We start from the raw sequence: 11,816 nt of genomic DNA, 5'->3' as shown, positions 1-11,816 counted from the left end.
AAAAATAAAAAATAAAAGTAAGAAAAATTCCATTTTTCTTTTTTAACTTTCAGTGACTTTGTTCCTCTTCCGTAAAATCATGGTTTAATTATTATATTCTTTCTTTTTAATCTCTAAACTTTTATAAACTTTAAATTAATTTTAGACCTTTTTATTACTTACATTTCTTAATATTTTTATTTTATCCTTCAAAATCATCTAAATAAAATTATTACTTTCAAAAAAAAAAATCACTACAATGTAATAAAAATTATAATAGATCAACACATTTTTTCTATAATATATTATTAATCATTGCATTTTAAAAATTTGCATTAATGTTTTCTAAATTAATATCTAAATTGATTGTTTGTGAAAGCTTTTAGTTTAAATTAATACATTAATCCGTTTATTCATCTTATTATTACAATTTTAAACTTTTAATTCAATATTTTATGCATTTTGTTCCTAAGTTAAAAATTATATAATTATTCTCAAAATTTTAATTTTGTATTTAATAAGTCTATAAATTTAAAAAATTGTCGAATAGATCAAATGTGTATTGTATACAAATAAAATAATAATAATAATTAATTGTGAAAAAAAAATACCAAAATTTTAAAGTTTAACTTTTTCATAGTTATTGAAATTTCTAGCCATTAAGTTTCAAAATATTCATTTTAGTTTATATATATATATTCATATTGAAATTTTTAGCCATTAAATTTTAAAATATTCATTTTAGTTTCTAAAATAAAAATATAAATCGATTTTCACTTTATATTTTTATTGTTAAATTATAAATTTAGTCTTCAATTTTTAAGTTGGTGCTTATTTGGTCATTCAATTTTAAACTAATATTCAGTCGATCTCTAAACCATACATTTTGGATGGAATAAGTTATCGAATTTTTTTAATCATACACGGGTGAACTTTCTGTTTGTGTCCAAAATATCCCTAAGACTCTATTAGTGACGACAGTTTATATATAAATATTGTTTGTACCTATCCGATAATTATTTTATTATCCATTTTTAACAACATTTTCAAATAAATGCCAAATGTTGAAAACTAAATAAAATAAGTTTTAAAAAAAAAATTGTTTTTGACTTGGATAAGAAAGCGTGAGAAAACAAATGTATATTATATATATATATATATATATATATATATATATATATATATATATATATATTGTTTATAAAATTGATTTTTTTATATTTCTTAATTTGTTATTAAGTTCAGCGTGGTATATATTTAAGCCAAGTGTGTCCCAGATTTAAAGAAAATTAAGTGAATATTCAAATTTAATACCAAATAATTAAACAAATTAATTTTTATTGGGACATTAAAAAAGATAATCACAAACAAAAAACATGATAAACCTCGAATAATTCTCAAATTTTATTATCAACAACAAAAAAATGTGATAACGAATCAACGATCCATACAAATCCACGTCTTATTATTGAGTTAAAATAAAAAATAAATAATAAAATGGGAGAAATTATAGGGTACGACGAATCTACAGTAGTGCACTTAAACCTGGCATCTCAGTCTGTAGAAGACTCATGCAAAAAATCCATGGAGCATTTCTTCAAAACTCGCATCGAAGTTCTGCAGAACAAAATCATCTTCCGGCGGAGCAACCAACGATTGATACGCCGCCGTTTCGATCTTTCCCGCCACAAGACGATGGTCGCGATCAATTAGATTGTCATCGCCGAGGATTTGGTAATCGAGGAACGCGGACGATTGAAAGTTCCGATCTCCTGCGATGAGTTCCATGAAACTCTCGGCGTCGGAGTCCTGGCCGGTGAGTTTCTGGACGAGAGATCTAAACTTCGAGGCGCTGGTTTTCACCTTCATCGGACTCGAAATGTACACGACTTTGAAACCGGCGGCCGATTTCTTGGTTCTCTTCGGCGGTTTTTTGCCGATTACATCCATCTGATTCTTCTCCTCTTTTGAGGGAGGTTAAATTATTGCAGTTCTTATGAGTTTTGTTGGAGTGGAAGGATATGGTGGATTTATAAGGAAGTACGGATAATGGAGCGGAGAAATTTTCTTGGGAAACAAACAAGCGGCGGTTTCCGGGAAAGTCGTGGGTGGGAAAATTGAAGGGAAAAGGAAAATTCTTAATGAATGTGAATAAAATGGGAAAAAGCAATAGATGGTTCTCTAGCCACGGGGACAAAAATAAAATATCTCGTCCAAATATTTATTTTAATTAAAAAATTTAGTTTTGAAAATATAATGGATGGGTTAAAGTTAAATATATAACGGCTCAGACTCACCGTTAGTTGATATTGTCCTCAGTAGGTTTTCTTTTTCAGGTTTCCCCTCAAGATTTTTAAAACCATAAAGGTTTCCACAAACTTATTTCGTTCTCCTCCCCAACCAATATGAGATATCACAATCTACTCCTCCCTTTAAGGCTCAGTGTGCTCGCTAGCACTCATTTCTTTCTCCAATCGGGACCCCGCCAAATCCACCCCTTTGGAACCCAGTATCCTTACTGGCACACTGTCTTGTGTTTTCCCCCTTCGGAGAACAACCTCCTCGTTAGCACATCGCCTTGTGTCTAGCTTTGTTACCAGTTGGAACTGTCTAGACCCTCCGTTAGCAAATACTGTCCTATTTGGGTTTTCCCTTTCAGGTTTTCCCTCAATTTTTTTAAAACGCGTCTGCTAGGGAACGAATTCCATACCCTTATAACAAAACTATAGTGTACGATTAGGTTTGGTGTGTATTCAATTAATTTCAAGATAATTATTGAATTCAATTATAATTTTAAAGTTGTTCGAACCATTGTCTATTCAACTTATGCATACAAAAGTGTTCACCATTAAATTTATATTGTAACCATAGACTTACGTGGTTTAACACTGGAGACAAATATATATTTTAATTCAACTACTGAAATAATAATTAATTATAACATGATTTACAACGGTAAAATTGCATACTTCTAACGAACGGGTTGAGTTTTCTCTAATTATGACTAATTTTGCATAAATGCCTCCACTTGATTTTAATATTTTCCATTGTAAATTTCTAACATGTAGCTTATTTGGATGATTTTAATGTTGTGATAATCCACGTGGAAGTATAAGTCAAATACAATATTCAGAAAGGTGACAAAAACACATGGCCTAATATGATAGGTGATGTAAGGTAGGATAATTTAAACAATTTTCTTTAAAAAAAAACGTTTATAATTATTACGTCACTGTGAAATATTACAAATAGTAGTCGATGACACAATGATAGAGTGAACGTTCGGAACTGATTTTTTAATATAAAAAATTAAAAATATATAATTTTTTAATTAAATTAAAGCTGGTATTTAATTTTGACAGCGAGAGCTCGTTGCGTTCAAAGCAATTAAGTCACGTGGGCAGCCTCGTCTGACTATGAATTTATAGGTTTCCCGAACATTAGTTTAAAGACGTGTCATCTATTTATTGGCTGTTATATCTTTCCTGGACACCTGTCGTTTCATACTGTGGAAATATGTTTAATTGAGACTTGGAGTAAGATGTAATCATCCTCCATTTCTTATTTTTAATTTGTTTAATATATATACGTGGATTTTTTTTTGTTAAATTAATAAAAAGAAGCCTTTATATAAAAATATCTTTAAATTGCTTTAAAAATATATTTTTCCATTAATTCATTAATTTTAGATGAAGACGGTTAATAATTTGCATTAAAAAAAAATAGAGCTTTTAAAATATCTTAAATTTTTTAAAAATTCATTAATACTTTTAGATTTTTTTATAAACTTTTAGTATCAGGGGTTCATAATACTTATAATATTTAAATAATTTACAATGCATTGATAGACAATTTTCGTCAATATATCAACAATTTTAAAAGTATTAAAAAATATTTTTAAGTTTAATTGTATTTTTTAAATACTAGTAAAATGGTATTTTTAAAACAAAATAGTAGTGGTTTCCATCCAAAACTAATAATAATAAATAAATAAAAGATTTTAAGATTTTAAATATTTTTTGGGACATAAATTTAAAATTTGATTATGTTGTTTGACATTTGACGAAAAACTGAAGTGTGTGGCCCTGATTGCCCAATCATTGAGATCATCGTGGTCCAAGATTATTTATTTATTTATTTAAATTAAGTACGGAGACTTGACCCTTTCCATTTTTTTTTTTTTTTTTATAATTAACTTTGTAAGAAAAATAAAAAACCAAATTTTATAATAATTTGGAATATTTGACCTAAACTACTCCAAATTGCCCGTTTGAAAATATATACATATAATATCACCGAAGTAATATAATTGTGTCGTAGAACACGTCTGTATAAAATACTATTTAATATTGAATATGTGAATATACTTTAAAAACATCATTAAAATAAAATTTATTTATTTTTTTCGATCGAGTTATAACCTATCTTTTTTATCTTATTTCTACCCATTTTCATATATTATGCTAATGTTAGAAAGAAAGAAAAAATGTATACGGCTAAAGATAGTTAACTGTTCATTATAAAACAAATATCTAGATATTTGCTTTATATTACGGCTTATCATATTTTCCATTTTATTAAACACAAATATATGGTATTCATTTATTGTTATTTTCATATTATTTGTAATTTACATATTTCCCTATTCAGTAAATAATTATAAAGGAGAGAACTTTCACCACCATTTGGTGGATTCAACAAATATTCATATATACTTATATTTATAATAATTTAATTTATTTGATGGATATCTGAGGTTAATATAGGAACAAACTCTAATTAAAAAGAAAAGTGCGTAAAAACATTTTACAAAATTAGAGTGATTATTTTAATAGTGATTAAATTAAATACGCTATTATTAATATTCGTTTAAAAATAATGGATATTTTATTGGACACTCGTATACTCCAATTCTCTTGATCTTTGTCAACGATGGGATAAGGCAATGTGCCAAGAAATTCTTGGATGGTACTCGTCAAAATTGTTGATTGAAAAGCGAACAATATCAAATTTAAATGCAAATTTTGGCATGATTAATGGATTATTATTTTATTTCACACATTAACATCAAACACATTTCGTCAAAAAAAAAAAAAAATCAATGTTTAGATTTCAAACACGACAGTGACGAATTAATAAATGATTTGAATAGTCAATTATAATCGTTCAATTGGTTAAAACATATATTTTCGACCCATAAGTCAGAAATTAGAACTCTACCCTTCATATTGAATTCAAAAAATAAAATAAATAATCTGAATGGATGTGAATGATTCGGTAGATAATATTTTATTTTTTCTTTTGAAATTAAGCTTACGAATAATGTTTCCACATACCAAATTCTCTATTTACATATAAAAAATAAACATAATATGAATTGAATTTATTTGTTTTATTTTACGAGAGCTAATTTTCCTACTAAATATCTTAACAAGTTCTTTATAAATATATCTCGTTCGAAAAAAAAGGTCACGACCAACGATCTGTTAACAAAAATTGATGCATGCCACTCTAGATAGTCTACTCGTCTTTACATGTACGAGAAATCCCCTCATGATGGATAAGAAATGTCAGCAACGTGAGCTAGCTTTAATTCTTTATAATGTCTATCTTATCTCCGGGTTTTAAAATTTTGGAAAAAAAATAATAATAAAATAACAATAGTGAAAAGAAAATAGACACGAAAGCTTGGAAGCCACAGTTTGGGTCAAAAGGAAGGATACAAAAAATTAATAAATTCGCTTTCAAGTTAGGAAAAAAATATATGATATGGTCATGTAATCACATGTTATGACCAAGAATCCCGAGGGTGAATTTGTCATTAATATATTGTTTCACAAGAAAATAAAAATTATTACATCATTTTCATTTTGTTTTAGATTTTTTTTAATAAGTTAATAATATGTGACATCGAGATTTGAACCTCTTATCTTTTTAGTTAATAAACATTATCTTTGTGAAGCAAAGAGGTATTGAGTCAATGATCTTTGCCGATTCCTAACAACATTGTGTAACTCGAAATCATCGCCATATAGCTAACCCATGAGATTACTAGCAAAACAACGCTCGTAAGAAGTCGAGAAATATAGACTTGGCTCAAGAGTGCAATAGTGTTTTTTTTATTGAACTCTTAAGTTATGGCTCGATTCTAAATAATTGGAGAGTGAACCGCTGTCGAATTATTTAGAACGTGTTCATCTCTCTCATTATTCCCCAAAAGTAGAGATTTTTTGGTGCTTCCCAAATGAGTCGTCAAAGGATCGGTCAAACCATGAAGCTACTGGAAATGGTGTATTATTTCAAATTCAATCCCATGCCTAAAAGTGGATCACTGCCTGCGCTGAAGCTACCAAAGAAAAACACCCACAAAAGTAACCATTTCAAACCCATACAGAATTAGAAAAAAGGGCAACGGGTAATAATTGGGCATTGGAAAGCTGAAGATTGCCACGCAAAAAGAACGTCCTCTTGAGATTGGCACACACCTCAAACGTCCCTCTCCCCCTCACCTTTCCCACACTTGAATCCAAGTAATACACGAGCGCCCTCTCAAATCCCCCCACCATCTTCCTCGTCAAACCTTTTACTGCCTTTACTTTCCTTTTAACAGAGCCCCATCTGTAAGCAAGCGCTTCCATGTTCTTGATTTTGGGGACGGGGGGCCTTCCAAATCTTCCAATTCCCTCCATTTAGCCATCTGGGTCTCGCTTATTTGGGGTCAAATACGTCCTGATATGCCATTTTGACTTGTTTTGGGCGATCTTGACATCTGGGTATTGTTGGTTTCTGTTTATCTTTGTGTCCCATTTTGACTTGATTAGGATCTTTACTGAATTTGATCTATTTGATCTATGCTATTCGATATGGCTCATACTTGATTATATCTTCTCTTCGAGGCTTCTTGCTGTTTTTTTCCTGGCATCATCGGTTGCTATGCTTACTTTTAGTTGATTAGCTAAATTTCTGGGTTCTTTTGATTTTGATGTCTTAGACTGTTCTTCATGACGGTTGTTGGGCGAGTGGACCAGGCGAGTTGAGGAAGACATGAGAAGAAAGTGGCAAGCGGGATGCCAGGTTTTGCTTCAGAGATATCCATTTGTAGCTAACTGTGAGTTCCTTCCCTTATGTTTGCTCATATGGCTGCTCCAACTTGTGTTAACTTGTAACTCTCTAGCTACTTGTCCTGTCGTTCCTGTAATACTCAGAACATGAGAATCAATTTCTGAGCTGCTGTTTGCTTGTTTACTTGCTGCATTCAAACACAATGATTGGTTCAATTGCTAGTTGGGTTCGAGTTTTTCGATAGGAAATAACTCGTCGAAGTGTCAGTTCCTGGTACTTAATTGCAAGTTCTGGTCAAACATGGCTAATCCCGTTAATGGAAAGGGCTGTTACAAATGGTGTCAAAGCCAGACACTGGGCCCTTAAGGGGGTCGATTGTAAGATCCCACATCGGTTGGAGAAGAGAACGAAACATTGCTTATAAGAGTGCTGAAATCTCTCTCTAATAGACGCGTTTTAAAAACCTTCATGAGAAGCCCGAAAGGAAAAGCCCAAAGAGACAATATCTGCTAGCGGTAGGTTTGAGCTATTACAAATGGTATCAGAGCTAGACAACGGGCGGTGTGCCAGCGAGGACGTTGGGCCCCCAAGGGGGGTGGATTGTGAGATCACACATCGGTTGGAGAGGAGAACGAAACATTGCTTATAAGGGTGTGGAAACCTCTCCCTAATAGACGCGTTTTAAAAACCAGGGGAAGCCCGAAAGGGAAAACCCAAAGAGGATAATATCTGCTAGTTGTGGGCTTGAGCTGTTACAAGAATAGTGATGCAACGACGACTTATCATTGCTTTGAAGCATATTCTTCGTCGAAACCTTACCGTCATGCCATATTAGTCCTTGGATCTAGCAGTGGCCACAGTTTTCTATTCACACCATTAAAGAAAAAGGACTGCTTGATTACATTTCCAACTCACCTCTAACAACAACTGATAGTTTCTACTTTTCTGTTCTTAGCTTCTTCACTCGGTCAAATGGCGTTTTTCTTCCAACTACGTAGGTTTCGTTGACCGCGACCTTATAAATTTCGTTTAACTCAAATAAAACTGTGATGGCCCAAGCCCACCGCTAGCAAAAATTGTCCTCTTCAGGCTTTCCCTTTCGGGTTTCCCCTCAAAGTTTTTAAAACGCGTCTGCTAAGAAGAAATTTTCACACTCTTATAAAGGGTGTTTCGTTCTCCTCCCCAACCAATATGGGACATCACGAAAACGAATTGTATATAAGAAGAAAAATGGTGTTTATAGCTTTAGTTTATGTTTGCTAAACGGAACCGAGTGTAAATTCGAGTAAGAGAAAAACACACGCACGCACGTTTATGCATATCCTCTTTTATTGGGTAGTAATATGTTGTACTCCTGATGCAGAAACTGTGCTTAAAACCCCTATTAAGAAGGCAAACAGTTACTTGTAACCTTCAGTAAGGTGAGTTCTATTTGATTGCTGGTTTTGTGTCCTCTTATACTGCCACAACACGTCCCATGATGCCCTTGGTTTCCTTATCTTGCAGTATTAAGGACAACCTCAAAGTATATGCCATGACTGATGTCAGTCCAAGGACTGATATCTCTACCGACGTCGACACAGATGACAAAAACCAGAGGGTAATATGTCTTTCATATTCAAATTACGTGCTATCTTGTCCATCTTTGTATTTACACGATCATTACTCTGAGATCTCACATCGGCTGGAGAGGAGAACGAAACATTCTTTATAAGAGTGTGGAAACCTCTCCCTAGCAGACGTGTTTTAAAAACCTTGAGGGGAAGCCTAAAGAGGACAATATCTGCTAGCGGTGGGTTTGGACATATACACATATACATTTGATCTTTTTCTTCCACATTTACAGCTCGATATGGTTCAGTGGAACACGGTGGCTTCTGATTCGAGTGATAGAACGAAAGATAAGTCCGATCAGAAGGTTGTACTCGGTACATTAGTTATTTAATCTTTGCTGTGATGACCTTGTGTGATAAAAATGGATCATTATATTTTTCTCTTCTCAGACTCTACGTAGGCTCGCGCAGAATCGTGAAGCTGCCCGAAAAAGCCGACTGCGAAAAAAAGTAGGCCTTATATTTCTCCTTCTGTTTCTATTCCGACTCTGGCACATTGCTGTCGTTGCTGTTATTTAGTTTAGAAATAGAAGCTTTAAATTAAGAAAATACAGTAACCGCCTAAGCCCACTACTAGCAGATATTGTTCTCTTTGGACTTTTCTTTTCGTACTTCCCTCAAAGTTTTTAAAACGCGTTTGCTAGGGAGAGGTTTCCACACCCTTATAAAGCATGCTTCCTTCCCCTCTCCAACCCGACGTGGGATCTCACAGTCCACCCCCTTCAGGGCCCAGCGTGCTTGGTGTCCACCCCTTTGGTGCTCAGCAGCGCGGTGTCTAGCTCTGATACCATCTATAACAGCCCAAGCCCACCGCTAGTAGATATTGTCCTCTTTGGACTTTCCCTTTCCGATTTTCCCTCAAGGTTTTTTAAAATGCATTTGCTAGGAAGAGGTTTCCACACCCTTATAAAGAACATCCCGTTCATCTTAATCTTATCCATGATTAGAGGCTTTCAGTGTTGGTGCCACTACCATATTGTCCTATACTCTCTATTAAATGAAAACTTAAAGCATAGTCGTTATGTTAGAAGATCATTAAATCCAACTTGTTCTTCCATCTTGTCTGTATGTAGGCATATGTCCAACAGCTAGAGAGCAGTCGTTTGAAGTTGACACAACTAGAGCAGGAGCTTCAGCGAGCACGGCAGCAGGTTGCCTGCATTGTGTTTCTCTGTTGTTCTCTATCACTCAAGTTTGAATCTCTTCAAATTTCTTATAAATTGTGTCCTCCTTTTTAGGGAGTGTTCATATCAAGCTCAGGAGATCAGGCCCATTCGATTACTGGAAATGGTATTTGAATTATTTTGAATCACGATATTACTTTCACGAGACGTCGTAATCTGGCACGATTGTTAGTATAACTCGATCTCGTTTATCCTGATTATGTTACTTTTTGGCAGTAAGTGTTTTGTTTTAGCTATCTTTTCAGTTTGAAGTTGCATAGCATTAGCTGCTACACATTTGCAGGGGCCATGGCATTTGATGTGGAATATGCCCGTTGGTTGGAAGAACAAAACAAGCAGATCAATGAACTAAGAGCAGCAGTAAACTCTCATGCAAGTGATACTGAACTCCGAATGATTGTCGATGGCGTCTTGGCTCATTACGATGAGGTTTTTCGGCTCAAGGGCATCGCTGCAAAGGCTGATGTTTTCCATTTATTGTCTGGCATGTGGAAAACTCCTGCTGAAAGATGTTTTTTGTGGCTTGGTGGTTTCCGTTCATCGGAGCTCCTAAAGGTGTGCTCATTTATTGTCTCTAGATCCCATATCGGTTGGAGAGAAGAACGAAGCATTCCTTATAAGAATGTGGAAACCTCTCCTTAGTAGACGCATTTAAAAACTGTGAGGTTGATGACGATACGTAACGGGCAAAAGCGGACAGTATCTCCTAGCGGTGGGCTTGAGATGTTACAAATGATATCAAAGTCAGACACCGAGCAGTGTGCCAGCGAGGACGTTGGCCCTCAAGAGGGGTGGATTGTGAGGATCCCACATCAGTTGGAGAGGAGAACGAAACATTTCTTATAAGAGTGTTGAAACCTCTCCGTAGTATACGCGTTTTAAAACCGTGAGGCTGACAGCGATACATAATGGGCCAAAGTGGACAATATCTACTAGCAGTGGGCTTGGGCTGCTTTAACTGATGTTTTGATGTTAATACGAGTGAGAAGTAAAGCTCTGAGTTTTAAGCATTACTAAAAGATTGGAATTCCGTTGCAGCTTCTTGTCAATCAATTAGAGCCCCTCACAGAACAGCAGTTCATGGGCATATCCAACTTGCAGCAGTCTTCACAACAGACTGAAGATGCATTATCACAAGGCATGGAAGCATTGCAACAGTCGTTGGCCGAGACGTTGTCTAGCGGATCTCTTGGCTCCTCGAACACATCTGGCAATGTGGCAAACTATATGGGTCAAATGGCCACAGCCATGGGCAAATTTGGGACTCTTGAGGGGTTTATTCGCCAGGTATCTTTCATGATGTGTTCTTAGATGCATACGATGATCAAATTTTCATTATTGCTTCCTTTTCTCCCTTTGGAATTGTAGGCTGACAATCTACGGCAACAAACACTGCAACAAATGCATCGGATATTGACAACTCGTCAGTCGGCTCGTGCACTTCTTGGCATTCATGATTACTTCTCCAGACTACGAGCCCTTAGTTCACTGTGGCTTGCTCGCCCAAAAGAGTGAATAGCTTATTGCTTTCTCCTCAATTATATTGACAACGCTTTAGTTTTCAATTTTTATGTGTGTGTCAGATTATATGGTATCAGTCTTGTGATGATCTAGAGAGGCTACACTCTGTATATATCTGTATGTTGTTTACGGCAAGTCCATTTTTTTGGATACAAAACAATTCTATTCCTAGATATATGCAACCTTTATGTATTTGATTTGTAGATTCATAATGGTCAAGACATAAACCTGTGCCTTGTAAACTCATGCTCAAACATGAACTTAGGCTTCTCAACTCTTGAGTTATGAGTCTAATTCGAAAGCCAATTGTTTCTTATGCCAAAAATTCCTAAAGATGATGAAATAAAACAAAAGCATCAATAAAGCAATGGAAAAGCATCTTATATCTTATACTCACTAGGAGCATAGAATATTCAAATGTCGTACTTTCTTTTTGTGCTTTTTTTGAGTGGGCAAT

The 11,816-nt window shown here is 34.3% G+C and overlaps 2 protein-coding genes across 2 annotated transcripts; one reads left to right on the top strand and one right to left on the bottom strand.

Moving 5' to 3' along the window:
• Window positions 1–1,365: 1,365 nt before the first annotated feature.
• On the bottom strand, window positions 1,366–2,069 carry LOC111779029 (sigma factor binding protein 1, chloroplastic-like). Its single transcript, XM_023659064.1, has one exon. It carries the CDS (start codon window positions 1,927–1,929, stop codon window positions 1,549–1,551), a length of 381 nt encoding a protein of 126 aa, XP_023514832.1. The 5' UTR covers window positions 1,930–2,069; the 3' UTR covers window positions 1,366–1,548.
• Window positions 2,070–6,408: 4,339 nt separating this feature from the next.
• Window positions 6,409–11,633, top strand: LOC111780125 (transcription factor TGA2-like). The gene is made up of 11 exons (XM_023660422.1): window positions 6,409–6,752; window positions 6,971–7,087; window positions 8,405–8,462; window positions 8,548–8,641; window positions 8,888–8,959; window positions 9,045–9,104; window positions 9,728–9,805; window positions 9,893–9,944; window positions 10,122–10,393; window positions 10,877–11,125; window positions 11,207–11,633. Exons 4-11 carry the CDS (start codon window positions 8,576–8,578, stop codon window positions 11,351–11,353), a joined length of 996 nt encoding a protein of 331 aa, XP_023516190.1. The 5' UTR covers window positions 6,409–6,752; window positions 6,971–7,087; window positions 8,405–8,462; window positions 8,548–8,575; the 3' UTR covers window positions 11,354–11,633.
• Window positions 11,634–11,816: the final 183 nt, after the last annotated feature.

The sequence above is a fragment of the Cucurbita pepo genome, chromosome LG01, assembly GCF_002806865.2.
Source record: "Cucurbita pepo subsp. pepo cultivar mu-cu-16 chromosome LG01, ASM280686v2, whole genome shotgun sequence".
In the NCBI taxonomy this organism is placed as follows: Eukaryota; Viridiplantae; Streptophyta; class Magnoliopsida; order Cucurbitales; family Cucurbitaceae; genus Cucurbita; species Cucurbita pepo.
This window is presented reverse-complemented; position numbering and strand designations above follow the sequence as displayed.